Source organism: Malania oleifera, chromosome 8 (assembly GCF_029873635.1).
Source record: "Malania oleifera isolate guangnan ecotype guangnan chromosome 8, ASM2987363v1, whole genome shotgun sequence".
NCBI lineage: Eukaryota > Viridiplantae > Streptophyta > Magnoliopsida > Santalales > Ximeniaceae > Malania > Malania oleifera.
Window position 1 is genome coordinate 1756351 of NC_080424.1, and position 17608 is coordinate 1773958.

The 17608-nt window shown below is 35.8% G+C and overlaps 1 protein-coding gene across 2 annotated transcripts in view; it reads right to left on the reverse strand.

The window, feature by feature from the left end:
* Nucleotides 1–398: 398 nt before the first annotated feature.
* LOC131162251 (uncharacterized) overlaps nt 399–17608 on the reverse strand; it is a 43524-nt gene continuing 26314 nt past the window's right edge. For both annotated transcript variants that reach the window (XM_058118550.1, XM_058118549.1), the window contains 6 exons: nt 16449–16558; nt 16170–16353; nt 13806–14006; nt 8015–8248; nt 7199–7400; nt 399–750 (listed from right to left, as the gene is read on the reverse strand). In XM_058118550.1, coding sequence (XP_057974533.1) covers nt 656–750; nt 7199–7400; nt 8015–8248; nt 13806–14006; nt 16170–16353; nt 16449–16558 — 1026 coding nt within the window. In that variant the 3' untranslated portion in view covers nt 399–655. The remainder of the gene's footprint in view (nt 751–7198; nt 7401–8014; nt 8249–13805; nt 14007–16169; nt 16354–16448; nt 16559–17608) is intronic.

Here is a 17608-nt window from a genome sequence, read left to right on the forward strand (position 1 = left end):
AACATTTTGTATTGATTTTTTTTTTTTCCTTTTAATCTTTGAATGATTTTTTATAAATATGACAAGGTTGATTGCTCAAACATTTATGTATATTTAATTATGTACTGGCATCATTTTAGGACATCTTGACAACCATTAGCACAAAAACCAAAGATAAGTCCTCTGCAATGGGCGTTTATTTTTTGGGCAGTCATCCTGCAACTTTCACAATTTAAATTAATCTCTTTTGAATAGCTTTTGGGTGTTTCATCAACTCCTTTTGTTCAGTCGATTAAGGACCAAACATTCACAACTCTTAAACTCTTTCTAAATCAGAAAATCTTACTTTTCTATTGGACATTGATTTTACCCACAACTAGCACAATTTGTTGACTTCAAAATGAAATAGCTACAAATCATTGAATTCAAAACAATTCTTATTCCAACACTTAACTATTGGTACAGAGAAATAGCTCATCACACTGGGGATGAAGATGAACAGATATTTTAGAAACCTGTTGGAGGCACTAGGGCTTTAAGTGGTACACCTGGGATAACAAGAAACAAGATCTCGAGAAGCAATCTGCTCCCATCGTTGCTCATAAAAATCTTCCAGATAAAAAATAAAACACCCACTAATCCCTTTCTACAGAAAAATGAGAGAAAGAAACAGGACTCAACCCTCCTCCCAGTCAATATCGTCATCCTCGTCTTCTGAAGCATCAGCTGCAGCATTCAAGTCATTAACCTTGTAACTTGCACCTGCATTGCCTGCAATAGTATAGAAAAAAACAGGGTCAATGCCTGATGAACCAATTAAGAAATTGACAATCCAGTGAATCCATAGAACCATCACAGAAAATTTATGGGAAGCACACAAAATATCATGCTATTTTACACCAATATCTCAGGTTTTTTTTTTTGGGCCAGTAGATTACTCTTTTCCAACAAAGACTTAAAACTTCCTATACACCAAAATCAAGTTGTTCAAAGCCTTCAAGCCTAATTGCTTGGGAGCAGGAAATACAAATCCTTTATGTCATGTTTGTTTTGCAGAATGGAATGGGATAGTAATAGAATGGATTGAAAGTTTGAATGGAGAGCATGAAGTTTGGTACATAGGAATGGAATGGAATGAAATTTGAATGCTTTATTTTGATAAATTTTGCGAACAGAGAACTTTACAAGAACAGTATTTTATTGTAAATCCATATCAATAAATTCTTAATATGTGTCATATTGCCAAGAAATGTCTACTTGATTACTAATAAATTAATAATATTGCCAATAGGCTTCATGGGAAGGTGTAATTTATCACATGTGCAGTGGCTAATGCTGAGTCTACCAACTCAGTACCTAAAATACAAGCAAGGCCATCAACAAGCATCACCAAAGCATTGTGAGATAAATGCTATTTAAGTGGAAGTGTTTCCACTTGCCATAAATGAAAAGTGCCATCATCAAATTTTAAACTAATCTACCATTTTCCTAGTGAGGGGATCTGTGACGATGAGATTAACTTTTGAAAGGAATTTTTCATAATATTTGATTTTATATCTCTCTGTGCGTGTCACATTTCCCTTCTATGCTAGATTAGTCTATTCTATTAAAGTGGAAAAGCTAGCTGTTCTGTCTGCTAGGAGCTCTAGTTGTGTGGAGTCCTCAAAATGTTACCATGATATCCTGGACCTCAACCAATTACAATTGGATACCTAAATTAAGCAATGCAACAGAAGATGTGGTGAAAACAGAAAGAAACAATCTTCATATTCTAAAGACAATGCCATTGTCACGTATAATTTTGTAGGTTAGTGATTTGTTAGTTTTATTATGCTGTTTGGGTTGTTCTGAAGATTTCTTTTCCTTTTGGGATAATCCTTCATATTTTACCCCTAGATAGTTCTACTTAAACTTGAAATGGAATAACTAATAGAAGTGAGCATTTATCTAACCCAACCCCACTCCCCCCCAAACCCCAACCTAACTAATTGAATCATATCTCTTCTTACCTAACGATATAATGATCATTCCTCGCCTATTTCTCTTTCAATCCTAATTTGTTGAACCAAGTTGGATCTGGTATTGGATTTTTATTCAAATAGAGTGTTTCGCACCCAAATATTAGAAAATTTGGTATGAAATTCCTATCTGCTAATCCACTAAATATAAAAATCAAAATATTGAACTATTCCAATAGTAACCCAATCCAATTTTAATATTACATAGATAATAATATATAACAATTACACTCCGTTGAATAATTGGGTCAAATGGAAGACCTAACTCCAATGATAGGTCTCTCCCTCTATTTATAATATATGTCTAAGTACTATACCAATAACCATAATACCCTTACTAACTCAGACTTACATAAACACATAATAATAATAATGCTAAATGACTAAATAATCATTAACACTCCCCCCTCAAGCTGGAGCATATATGTCATATGCTCCTAGCTTATTACAAATGAATTTCACAAGAGCACCCCCCCTCAAGCTGGAGCATATATGTCATATGCTCCTAGCTTATTACAAATGAATTTCACAAGAGCACCGCCCAAGGCTTTAGTGAACAAATCAGCAAGCTAAAACTCATACTTCACATGAGTGGTTGTAATGAGTTTCTATACAAGTTTCTCCTGAATAAAGTGGTAATCAACTTCAATGTGCTTTGTCCACTCATGGAAGACCGGGTTGGAGGTAATATGAATAGTAACTCGATTATTCCACATCAACTCCATAGGTTGAGAATGTGGAAAACCTAGTTATTTGAACATGTTCTTCACCAAACAAGTTCACATGTAGAGAGTGTCATATTTTCTATACTTTTACTCAGACCTAACCTACCCACCAGAGTTTGTTTCTTACTTTTCCAAGACAGCAAATTACCACCGACAAAGATACAATACTCAGTACTGGATCTTCAGTCAGAATCCGACCTAGCCTAATCTGCATATGTATATTCCTGAATATGAGTATGACCCTAATCCTAATATACGAGATCTCTCCCTAGTGCACCTATGAGATAATTCAATATGCGAATAATTGCATCCTACTGACTTGTTCTTGGGGAATCGAGAAACTGACTTGCAACACTTGTTGCAAAGGATATGTTTGGTCAAGTGATTGTAAGATAATTCAACTTTCCAAAACGTCTTCAATACCACCCTAGGTTAGGCAACAAAAAACCCATATCTGGCACTTACTATTGGGATCCATGGGCATATCAACAAGTTGGGAACCCAACAGCCCTGTCAAAAAACATACTTCTTCTGTAACAAGACATTTCTTATACGAGATCTCGATACTTTTATACCCAAGAAGTACTTCAATGGTCCCAAGTATTTGGTCTAAAATTTACTTTGTAGGAAAAACTTTAGGTCTTGGATACCTCAACATCGTCACCAGTGATCACATTGTCATCCACATACACAATAAGAAAAATCCTCCCAGATGGAGTATGACGATAAAATACAGAAGTACTATAGCACTAAATCAGCCAAACCATGCTCTGGGGGATTGTTTTAATCCATATAATGATTTCTTAAGCTGACACATTGAACCAAACTCTCCCTGAGCAACAAACCAAAGTGGTTGTTCCATATACCTTCTCATGAAAATCACCATGTAGGAAATAATTCTTCACATCCAATTGATGTAGAGGCCAATGACAAGTAGTGCCTAAAGAGATGAATAAATGTACTTCGAAAAATTTAGCAACTAAAGAGAATGCGTGTGAATAATCCAAACCATACACTTGAGTATATCCCTTAGCAACAAGGTGGGCTATCAAACGAGCCACAGAACCATCAAGATTATGACTTTCACATTGTACACCCAACAACAAACAACCACATACTTATTAGAAGAAAAAGGTACCAAATCCCAAGTATCATTATCATGTAGTGCACACATCTCTTCAACCATTGCAGTTCTCCACCTAAAATGGGATAAGGGTTCAAAAATAGATTTTGGAAGTGCATTTTCCTTTCCGAACAACTATAGGAGGATCGCCAGCATAGGAAATAAGATCATCTGACGAGGGAACTAGAGGCACAGTTGTAGAAGTTGGAGAAGGCTCTCCTCCCTTGAGTTGCCATGTGTATAGTTGCAAATTGGGATGATCCAAGCAACAAGAAGGACTCGAATTGGAAGAAGATGTAGGAGGATTGGCACAGTTGCACGGATATTAGGTTGTGATTTGGAAGGCAAGGCAGAGGAAGGGACTCATCAAGGTCAAGAGAACTAAAGGAATCAGAGTAGTATGGTGTAAACTCAAAAAAGGTGACATTAGCAGAGAAAGAATCGATATAAAGTAAGGCTATAACATTGATATCCCTTTTGAGTTTGGTTTGTAAGAGTAAGCACCAAACTAATCAAAGATACCAAGAAAAATGATATGTTAATAAGAAAATTTTGGATAAATACATTGCAAGACATCAAAGGATGACTGAAAATAGAGACGAAAATCATTATGATTTGCTTGTTTCTGAAAATATTTTATCGCCCAGACTTTGTAGAGAATTGAGAATTCTAATTTGTTTCATAGGAATAGCCCAAAACATAAAACAAGGATCCAACTTATCCTTTCCTAGAGTTAACTGATGGACAAAGGACATACACCCAAATATACAAGGAGGAAGGGAGAACAAAGGGCCTTGAGAAAGATAATTGAATATGGGATTTTACCACCAAGGATAGAGGATGGCATTTTTTTGATTAGGGAGCAAACTATGAGCACAACATCACTCCAAGAAAAATTCAGGGACATTCATTTGATATGATAGGATACGAGTAATTTCAAGAATATGTCTGTTTTTCTGCTTTGCAACTCCATTTTGTTGTGGAATGTGGCACAAGAGGACTTATGGATCATACCATAATTAGTCATATAGGTAGTGAATTGGGTACTGAAATACTCCTTAGCATTATCTCTACGAAGTATCTTGATTGGCATATATAATTAAGTCTTTATTTGAGAACAAAAGGCATAAAAGATATTAAACAATTCAAAACGATCCTTGATTAACTATAATCCAAGTCATCCTGGCATAGTCATCAACAAATGTAACAAAGTATCAAAACCCCAACTTCAACATGACATCACCAAGACCCCAAATAGCGGCATGGACTAGCATGAAAGGACTAAACACCCATTTGTCGACCCAGGAAGCAAAGGGAACACAATGATGTTTTCCCAATTGACAAGATTCACACTCAAGATAAGACATAGAACTCAATGTAGGAACTAGCTATTTCAAGTTGTCCAAGGAGGGATAACCAAGGCGACGATGGATTTGAAGTGATGTAGCTGCAGCTGTGCAGGCCATGGGAGGAGAAAGCGACTCAATGTAGCAAAGCCCGAGTCTCACGTCTTGTGTCAATTGTCTTCCTCGTCTTCAAATTCTGAATAACTATGGAATTAGGAAAGAAAGTGATGGAAAAATTTAGTGACTTTGTAAGTTTACTAATTGACATGAGATTGAAAGGGATTTAGGAATGTATAAACAGAAGAAAGAGATATGAAAGGAGTAGGATTTATTGCTCCTATCCCCTTAACCGCAATAGTGGACTCATCAACAAGAGTAACTTGAGGTAGATACTAGATGACATATAGATTATAGGGTTACCTTTTTGGACAAAAGATGCAATGTGATAAGATGCTTGTTGAGACAATTGATACTGTAGAAACCTTGAATACTCCTCTGATATTGTCACAGTACACGAGTCACTCAAACATGTGACTAACGAGGGAACCATACTTTTGGGATTTGCAAACTCCATCCCAAGACTCAAACTTAGACCAATGATAACAAGATTAATTGCAGGAACAATTGGGACCGCCATGAACAAGGTAGCCCACCATGAACGAATCACAAATAAATCAGTACAAGACTGCCACAGCACCAAGAAACTCAGATACAGCCCCAAGAAACCAACACACAGCACTAGAACATTTGGAGAGGTGAACCACCGAAACTACCACAGACAAATCACCAACAAACTTATATAACACTGCCGCAGCCTCACAAAAACAGCTTATAAACACTACCACTGATCCAAGAGACTCACCGATGACCTTTATTAATGCTGAACAACAACTAACAGATTACCATGAGTGCACAGTCAAAACAAAGATTGGATCTTTGCGCAAAACACATGCCCAACAGCTTGATATTTTGGTGCATGGAAGGAATTAGAACATTGAATAAAAAACACGGCATATCCCACTGTTTCAGACCCTATAAACTCAATAATCATCGACAAACAGCTTCACATAGCCTCAAAAAACCATTCCTTGGATGCAGCACATGAGCAATTAAAAAGGTGAGATCTTTGGACAAAAAACCTCACAAAAAACTCCATTAATATGTTTATAGAGGGCCTCTAGCACTTCTGGATAAACTCTGGCCAAAAAGTGGCTTCACGCGCCAGCATGTGGGGTCAGCCAGGGCAGCCTTTGACCGGTGCGTGAGGGAGCATGGGGCACTGCCTGGAGATGGAATTTCAGAAGGGGGGCAAATCGGCAGTGTCTGTGGGTGGCTATGGTGTTGTTTTTGCAAAATCTACAGTAGATTTTGTGTTCCTGAGCTGGCAGCGTCACGCACAAAATTTCTAGCGACTGGTCTGACTACCAGATAATGCTGGAACATTCTAGGGCCATGGTGTTGCTGGAAATTCTTCTATGATGGTAGACATGCAGCGGATTTAGGGTTTTAGGCTTCAGTTTTGATGGTGGTTGTAACAATTAGGGTTTAGGTCTCACCATCATGTTCTGATACTATGTTGAATAATTGGGTAAAATGGAAGACCTAACTTCAGTGATAGGTCCCTCCCTCTATTTTTAATATATGTCTAAGTATAATACGAATGACCCTAATACCCTTACTAACTCACACTGACTAACATAACTCTTAACACATAATAATAATGCTAAATGACTAAATAACCATTAACACCTACAAAAATGCAATACACAATCATGCCTTCTCTTTTCATTTTTAAATGAATTTTAGTTGAAGTGGTAACTTATTATGCAAATAAAATGTTAATAGATATATTTACGGTGGTGCTACAAAAATGGATCATATTTCAACATTTATGAATTATGATTTTAAGAAATAGACGATAATCCTTGAATAACAATTTATGCTCCATTCAACACTTTCAAAGATTAATTAAAATTTGAAAGCAGCTTAACAAATCGTGAAATGTACCTGCAGGTGGAGCTTCTTCCCATTCAACATCTTCATCTCCCTCATCTTCTTCTCGTTTGGACTTCATGCCAACTTGACGATCAGATGTGCTAGAGATATTGTTTTCAACATGTGCGTTAGGCAATTCCTGCTGCTGCTTGGCAACTAATCCTTCCTGCTGCCTCTGAAGTATAGCAGCATAATATGCTTTAACATATTCATCCTACAACATAATTAAGAAATAACAGCACTCTCAGCAAAATGGAATTTAAGGGTCAAAAGGCACACATATGACAAAGATTCAAACAATAGGAGAAAAAAAAAATTTAGTCTCACTATACAACCCTGTATATACGCTGAAATCAAACTTTTATCTTAGTAGATAAGTTATAGGATTTTAATATACTAAACCAATTGGAGTCCAAATCTGCTAATCTACAAATCAAATTTGGATATGTATTATTATGTACATTGTACAATAATATCTAATAATAACTTTGTACTTGCACAATAATGTTGTTTCTTTTCATTTCTAAGGAATTTTTACTTCAAAGTGAGAAAGAAATTTATGTTGGTACTACAGAGTTTGATGAAATTTCACGATAAAACATAAACACCTTTTACAGTTATGGTTTATGACAATTTATGTTCAATTTTATTGGCTTCATCAAGTAGAAAATTCAGATTGGATAGTTGGACTAGATATCCAAATCCTAACAGATATGAATTTGGATTGAACAATAGAATCATCCATCAAAAAATTGGATTGAGAATTTTGATAAAGAAATCAGATTAGGACCATGATTTGGTCCAAATCTGATACATTTATACCCATACCTGTATATTCTTCTCATCATCTTTTTCAATTGCAGACTTCTTGTCCTCAGGTAATCCAACAGGTGCAGAACTGCCGTCCATCTTTGTCTCCTGTTTCGCCACTCCACGTTGCTCTTTTGTAAGGTTCATCCCTTGCTTGATCATCCAAGGTGGTAAAACTTTCATAGAAGCACTTGCAGCTTCAGATTTAGCATCCTCTTCCTTAACTGCAACACCAGAAAATGCAACTTCAACCTGCCAATAAGCGCGCACATAAATTTCTTTAGCTAAAAGGTTTTGAAATACTCCCAACAGATTGAAGCATTACCCCCTGCCTCACCCCCTCTAACCCCCCCCCCCCCCCCCCCCCCCCCCCCCCCCCCCCCCAACAAAAAAAGAAAAAAGAAAAAGAGAAGAACAGGAAGAGGAAATAAAGAAGATGTAATAAAAGCTTTACTCAAGAACATTATGGCAGAATACCCAAAAAAATGGGGAAAGCAGAAATTAGAAAATTAGATGGTGTTTAAAACTTTCACAATTTTGAAATCAGAACTTGCAACAGGAAGTTTTTGAGAAAAGATCAGCATTCAGCTGACATCACATGTTTAAGCTCCACATTTCAATTTTTGGCATTGTAACTTGGGAAGCAGTTTCTATAGTTACTGCTTTTTACAAAGTTAGCAACCACAAGATCACAGTCAGCTGCAAAGCCTCAGTTACAGGACAAAATGAGCAGGTAGAGTGGAAAGTCCATTTTAATCTAAGCCAGTATATTTGATGAGTGGTTCAAGTTGCAGGATTTTTTGTTTCCAGGAAACATTTGTTGTGACCTCACCAAAATCCACATCCACATGGATAAAAAATTGGTTCAGAATATGCAAGTTCGGAATTTGATCAGAACTGTTTTTTATATCAAACATTAAAGTTAGTCAGAACCAGGACCCGTATCTAGGCAGGGAATGGGTTGGACAGTTTGAACAACCATTTGTATGGTCCATTCTTGATCCAACCGATCCCATTCCCTACACTTGGCAGCCATCTGTTTTTCAAGACAAAAACATATTCAATCAATACAAAGCCTAATCTGTCCTCACCATGAAATTTAAATTATGTAAGATGATACACCCTAAATGTGCCACTACATGTGTAACGAATAGGACCATGGATCACTCTAACATTCATATGGTTGAACCCTACAATCTGAATTAAACAGCCTCTTAGCCATGGTATTTCCTCAAATCCATATCAACCGCATCTGCAATGTTTTAAGTTCATTCTAAAAGTAAACGTCATAGCTCATTTCTCCAACCTTCGCTTCTCCATTTGTTCAATACAAGTTTTAAAATGCAAAGATGTAATGTGAGTCTTTTTAACCACATGAGGTGAGGTGTAAGCCTTCTACGAATTCTATTTTGTATATACAAATGCGATACCCAGCGCACAAGGCTCCCACACCAAGTGGTGGTCTGGGGAGGGCATGGTGTACCCTCCACATTTGGAGATGCTGTTTTTGTAACTTGAATTTGTGACTCAGGTTGAGTGTAATTGCGGGGTCAAAGCTCCCCTTATTTTTTATATATATAAACTACATAAAGAAAAAATATGGGAAATTAGGAAATTACAAGTAAAATTTTTGAAGGATAAAAAAAATTAGAACATAATTTGTAGTTCAAATATAACTTCTAAACTGTGTTCCTGATTCTAAGCATACAAACTTAAATTCATTCAAGTAAACCATGCCACAAGAGGACCAAAATTTCAAAGTTCCAATTATGTTCATGATCGAAGATGCAACTATCAACTGTTTTGAAAAGGTTTAGGTTTAGAGTATTCCTTCAATATTTCATTTTTGCATCTGGTTAAATTTTGCTAGCCCATGTTTACCAACTTTACTTAAAATTCAAAACCCAAAATGTGCGAACTTCAGTGAAAAAAGCGGCAAAGGTGCACCTTGCAAAAGTGTGCAAGCCTTATTCATGGTCTTAAATTTCCACGAAATTGTTGAAATTTCCGATTTCCATCGAAATTTCCAATTTCCATCACCCTCGAAATAGAAATGGCAGTCGATTCCCTTCTTGCATAATTTCCGTCAAAATCTCAACAAATCATCCGAAATTTATCGAAATCTCGAAATTTTAACGAAATTTTTCGAAATTTGAACTATGCAATGAAATTTCCTTGAAATTCAAATGAGGGATTTAGGAGTGAAATGAAATTTCTCTTTTAATTTATTTTTATCAAAACAAATTATTATTACAAGTGGTGCTTTTAAAATTATATGAAAAAAATAAACTTACAACAACATTTTATTTAACCATTAATTTCTAAACTATCATTATTTGTATAATAAATAATATTTAAATGATTTATGAATTTCATTTGTATTAGCTAATTCACTAAGTATGTTTAATGTACATTATCTTACAAATATATTTGACGCACATATTATATTACAACTTCTCCACCTGATACACAATATAGATGTATTTACTTGTAATATATAAGTCCTAAAACTAGCATTATTATGTCTATTAATCATTTCTAAAGCTTCATACAAGAATTCCATGTTTTACTATTGATTTCCATTCTTTTTTAAAATCAAAATCAAAATTTCCGTACTTTTGGAGCTTCGAAATTTGAGTCGCCTTATTGTATTATGTGTTTACCTTTTGAGAGTTTGGCAGTTTAGATTATTCCTTGGGGATTTTTACACATGCCTTGTCTCAAGGCAAGCCTAGATTGCACCTTTTGTTCAAGCAGCTATAATTAATTAATTATACTCAAGTTAGAATTTGATAAGCTAACAAGAAGATTAAAGACACTATTTAGAAAGCCTGCCATGATCTTGTTATAATTCAAGATGTTTAATTGTAGTTTGCCAATGGCAAGTTAAGTAGGGGTATTAGGAGTCTCAATATAAAGATTAGGGGTGTCTGCCGTCTTCTTGATTTTCAAAAAACATCGTCATTGTTGTGATATTGCTTTCAAGGTAGATACTCTTCCCCAATTTATTTCCTCCTTCAATTCTTTTGGATACTGTCATCTTAAAAAAAAAAAAATTTGGATGTTGTGAATTCCAAGGTACTCCTTGTTAGCCCTCCACCTAAGCTGCACAGGAAAGGCCCAAAACCAATCCCAGGGAACAGTGAAGCTTCATAGGGTCTTTCTATCCATGTGCAGGGAATCCGCATCTTCTCAGACATTTCTATTTCCCCGAGCCTCTCTCCAAGACAATGCCTAGATTGTTACGCCTTTCGTGCGGGTCAAAATTTATCCGACAAGGAATTTCACTACCTTAGGACTGTTATAGTTACAGCCGCCGTTCACCAGAGCTTCGGTCGCCGGCTCCCTTGTCATCAGGTCACCAACTTCCTTAACCTTCTGGCACTAGGCAGGCGTCAGCCCCCATACATGGTCAAGATTGGGGTCCTTGGTAGTTTACTTCTGTTTATGTTCTAATAGGCCTAAGCTCAGATTGTTGCGGTGGAATGAGCCTTTTATTGTCCATGGGACTTCAAATCTAGCATCCAAGTGGATTTTTATGTCATTAGATATCCAATTGAGAAGTCTACTCAACAAGGAACTACTTCTAACAGGACATATTCAGATAATTTCGTTAGGGAGAGTGACTTGCCAAATATACCCTTATTCACAATTTGTTATTTCTGGAGTTTTTAGTGTCCACCCATATATATAGATCTAGTGAGTGATAGGATGCTTTTGCCAATTAAGTTAAAGAGCTCCTAAATTGACCAGTGTCGATCATTTTTCTTCTTGCTCTAAAACTAATCAAGTGAGGGGGGATCCACTACTCAGTGTAGAATTCTAGCTAGTGTTGAATAATCACCACTTTGAGCACATTGATCAAGCTGCTCAATATGACAAGGATGTTAAGTGGGGGATTTCTTGACATGAAGGATAGCCATAAGGAAGTTGGACTGCCTTGTGCCTAACCTTGCACCCATCCCAATTCAATTTAAACCAGTTGAGCTAGAGAGTGACAAGAGTTGGCTATATTGCCATATGGTGGTAAGAAAGGCCATTCACATTAACATTATTCTAAGGGAAGCCGGACCTGCTATGGTGGAGAAAAAAGAGCTTGATCATAAAGAAGATGGTTTTGATAAAATTGAGCCATTACAGCCCACAAGCATTGAACACCAAAGTAGACAAGAACAAAAGAGCCTAATGCCTACACTTACATAATTCTTCAGCATTCCACTGAAGATGCATTAACCAAGACCACTTTCCAAATTCAATGAGCTTTTTCATTATGTGAGCATAGTCACTTAGGAATTCGTTCATCAATTAGTGCATGCCTTTGATGATATTTGACAATAGAAGTTAATTTTATTTCTCAAGGTTTTTTGAGATCCAGGGGTACATCCATTTCATACCCATCAAATGCACTATTTGGTTATCGGGCTTTATTTGTAAATAGCGTTACTTCATGTGCACTTGCTGATTTGGTGCTTGGAGGGATTTGATTTCAAGTCCATTGCAATATCTGTGATATTCAAGCGTGTGATGTACTGCTAGCAGACCATTGCAGTTCAAATATCATATGAACTTTTATAGTTCTAGAACTCCGTGAGCATCAAAGTTGGTTTAGTGTATTATGTGCTAGATTCTCAGTCACTTGTGTTATCTCCTATGCCGAAGCCTGCTCTGAATATAGGATTGAATTCTTCCCAATCAGGAAGCCTTATTACTCTTCAGTCTTCATTGATTTCAAGGCTCATGTCAAACTCTTTATCATTGGGAGAATGATTCACATTGCAATTCATGGAGAGAGGCTCCAGATAATTAGCCCTATTTGTTGTTCAAGACACAACAACAACAACAAGCTCCATTTGAAGTTCAAGAAAAAAAAATCTTTATTTTTAATTTTTAAGAGTTTTATTAAGATTTCTTTAAGGAAAGAGTTACCTATCTAATTTTGGAAACGAGATACTATGGTTTTCTGGTTTATATTGAGCGTGACCAAATTCTATTTTGAGCTGTGGGTATTGGAAAGAAAATTCAAAGTTCCTAAAAGCAAACCTAAAGGCACATGCTGCAAGAAAAAGCCTATCAGGTCCTAATGCAAACCAACAGGAAAATCTTGCAGGAAAAAACCCATGTAAAATTCTTATCAGCAAATTTTTTATAAAAAAAAACCACCTAAAGCTTCACTTGAGGCAATTTCCCGTAGAAAAAAATCTTTTCCCTAGCCGCCTTAGTACAAAAATAATATTCGATAAAAATCTAGGCTAAGTTCGCATGTGAAAGCCATTTTGTCTGTCTTCCCACCTGTAGGAAGACAATCCTAGCTATCCTAATTCCTAAAGGAAGCTCTCAAAAAGCAAAATAATGTCAACCTAGAACAAGCACCAATCGTCAGCAATTGCACCCACCAATTAAACAAAAATCATGAATTTTCAAAAGTTCATATGACAACTTTTTGGACCCAAGACCATTTTTTTGCAACAAGCACCACTGAGGATTTGATCCTTCTACAAGAACAATCAAAATAGTAGGGCGAAAAATGCTGTCTGCAAGCTTTTTCACTCAAATCATAACAGTAGAAAAGCTGCGATATCACCAATACTAAATGTGCCCTACTCCTAATATAAGGGAATGCATGCAAAACAAATAAAGCTAATGTGCATTTAAAGATAGGAGGCTAGGAGACTAGGATACCAACTTCCAAGTATATCCTTATATATAAACACCAAAATGGTCAAAAAAATTTCATTTAGTTTAAGCATAAGGTTCTTACTTCTTCCATAGAAGGGAAATAACAGCAAAAAATAAAAAAAAAGAGGGCTACCTTTGTATCTCCAAGAAATGGCATTGGTGTTGCGCCATACCCTCCCTGAGAAGATTTAGAGGAATCATTAGCACCAGAATCACCGTTCACTGCCCGGCCAGCAGCATTCGCCCGAGCTTCCCATGCTTGGAGAGTTCCAAATTCAGGAACAGTCAAATCTTTTACTCTGCTCAGTTGATCCATTAAAGGTTTAAGCTGAGCCTGCATCCGTTTTAGTTGCCACCACATGAAAAAATAGAAGTAACATGAATCATTCAATCAGTTGGAATAAGTAATAACCACCAAATAAAACTATGAATACATTGAGAAAAAGTTTCTAAAAATTGAACTAAGCATGAATAAGTACATACAGCTGCTTATATGAATCTTGATATTGTGTAAATTGCAAGGAGTAGACCCAACCCATGTAGAGCACCAAAACTGCAGTTTCTTTCCATATTAGAAGTCAAAGTTATCCTACTTAAAAACTGAACCCACTACAGTTAGTTAAATGAAGAACCTTAAGCTAGTCCAGACAATTTAAAGACTTTTGGTTTGGGGATGAAAATATGAAGTCATTGGATCCATTGTATCCTTCAAATGCCATGTCCTCAAAGAGATCTCTAAATTTTGAATCTTTCAATCAAGGAATTTAAAAAGTTTAATTACTTCCCCATACATGCAAATAGGATAAGAGGAGACGGGAAAAAAAATAAAAATAAAAATAAAAATAAAAAGAGCTCTTGTCTGGCAGGCATTGATGGAGTCAATAGTTAAAAAGAGCAATGAGAACCGATCCTGGAGTCAGTCTCAGGAACAACTAAGGCTAATGGAGTTCATTTGATTCCTAAGATTGGTGCTCGCTCGATTTCAAACAATGAATTTTGCTCGATTCTTAAGGATGGAGTGAGCTTGATCCCTAAGGATGTGCCAGAGGTGGTGTGTGTTTGATCTGGAGGAAAGGTGCAGGAGGAGATCCTGCCCACAGCTCTACAAGAAGGAATGTCAAACCAACTCCAAGACGCTGCCAAAATCTCAAACCAAAAGCCTCCAAATTTAGGATACGACAGTGTATTTTCCTAAAACTTGCAAAGCAATACCAAAATTCAAAACAAAACCTGAATAATCCCAACTCCTGAAACTTACTTAATCGCATAGACTAGAACACCACCCAGTAGCTAAACCTCCCTAACTCTTTGCAGGTACAAAATGCTCCAGCCAAAACAAAAATTGAAGAAAAACATTTGTAAATCCATCTAGCTGCCGAAACTCAAACGACAAACTAAGACTTTCAATCTGAATTGTTCTTCGGAGATCTCTCTCTATCATAGCATTCAGAGACCCTGGAAATGCAATACAGAGAAACAGAGACAAAAGAAAGGCAAAAGCAAACCATCAAGGTCTCTGAGTGACAGCAGAATGACAGTGAGCACATGTGATAGTAGAGTGAAGGAGTGAACTAGGGCATAAATTTAACGGTGCACATATTTTCAACCATTAGCAGCATAATAAAAGCAAAATAAAAACAATAAATAATAAATAATAAAGCAGAGTGCTTCGCTATGGCCCCTCAACTTGCTAAATTGTTTGGCTACAACATCTTCTTGCTAACTTGGCAGCTAAAATTTCCACCCCCAACCTTCTTCCATTGTGATAATCAAAGTAGAATCCTAGCCTAAGAATCTTATATTTCATAGACAAACAAAGAATAATCATAATGCTACTCTCAAAAAAAAAAATAAATAAATAAATAATAACAAACAAACAAACAACAAGAACAACAACAACACTGAATATCTTAACTCCTCGGGATTTAGAAAAAATAGAAATGGTAGAGCTCTTTGGTGTGCACCAGCTTCACTATTCTTTGGACCTTGCAGATTAAGAATGCTAGAATTTTAAAGGATCACACAACCTGCTAATTGCTTTTATGGGTTAGAGTGATATTCCTCACTTCTTTTTGGGTGCACCTCTCAGTCTTTTCCAGGGTTTATCACTGTCCGATTTCATAAGGGATAGAAATGCAGCACTATTGTAACTAAATACATGTATTTTTTCTGTATTTTTTTTCTGATTTCCGGATCTTTATGAAGGAGTCCTTGTCCTCCAAGACTTGTATTCTTATTTTTGGATATTTACAAACTTTCTTAAAACACACACACACACACCCCACACATGCAGCCACATTGCATGTGGAGTGATAAACAAATGATAAATAACACCCATTAAATGGAATAAAATTATATTTAACCAATAATTTTACCACCGACAATAAATGTGGGCACAATAAACAATTTATTATCATAACAAGTTCCAATATAGACAAAAGAACAGTACCATTACTCAAACAAATTAATTTTTCATTAAACAAAACACCAAAACAACCTCCATCTTTTGAAGGACATCTTTCAATTTTTCACGCCGCCGCTTGCCAGCATTGTCATCTCCATCCCCCATTTCTTGAGCAGCTAAATTGTCACTCTCAGCCACAAGTTCCCCATTGCAACTTTCACAGTGAAAATATTCATCATCGAAAGAAACCAGCCGCAATGCATCCAGAGCATTATATCTGAACATAAAACATAAATCCTCATGTTTTCAACAACATTCTGATTCATCTAAGGATATATAGACCTTAAAAACAACAGCAGTGGTGATAGAAACCTTTTCCCACAATTGGGGCATATGTACTCCTGAACAGTGTTCTTGTTTTCAAGTTCATCTTTTAGTTTTTTCTTCATACGGTGCAGTCTATACCTCACAACATCATATATCTGCGGCATGAATACGCTATAAGCCTCATGTACAACAGGTAGTTGTCAAATCAAGATTCAAACCGTGAATCAAAATTCCAATTTTGGGAATCAAGAATTTAAAAGAATTGTAAGAATTCCACAACAAATTCAAACGACATGAATTTATTGATATACAAACAAGAAGCAAAATAATAAAAATACATGTGATAATAAAAAAAATCATATTTCATATGTATGCTTTCCCTAAACAAATGAAAAGTAAGAAAATGATTTAGAAAATATTAATAAAATAATGAATTTTACTCTGTTTAAGGGAAGGAATCAAGAAAAATAATTATAAAAAAATGAACTTTTGGGGTTCATCATCAATTTAAAAAAACAATATTTCATGCATATTCTTTCTCAGATTAAAAAGAAAAAAAAATAATTAACCTTTAAAAATGAAAATAATTGAACAAACTTCTAAAAAGACTAACTTTTGAATCTTAACAACACAACAAAACATGAGTACCACCTTAGTTGGTGAGTGTTCCGCCCCTTCTTCTTAATGGCAACATAAGACCTAAAGTTCCATTTTCTCCTCTTTTTAAGCACAAAACTAACATAAACAAGGAATGAAGGGAAATCGTGTAAACATAAAAGCAATTAAAAAGAAAATAATGTTGTCTTTGGGGTTCTAAACTAGTTGGGTTTGTCATGATATGATAGGTCCAAAATTGTGTAAATCAATAGATTCAGATCGATTCAATAGATTCATGAGATGAATTGATAGATTCGGCAACAATTCAGTTCTTTTTAGATTCACGAGTAAGATATGAATCGATTTGGTGCGAAATTGATACGAATCGTATGAATTGAATCATGAATCATAAGATTCTAACAACTATGGTTGGAACGTGGTCAACAGCACTTCAAATTAAAGATTAATTTGAATAGGAATGTAAAACAAACAGAATTTTTTTCATTCATCCCATCAAACAAGTTAATGAATAAAAGTCAAGTTTAATAATAACATAATTACATACTTCTAGGTCTACTGAAGTAAGCGTATGATAGATATATAAACCT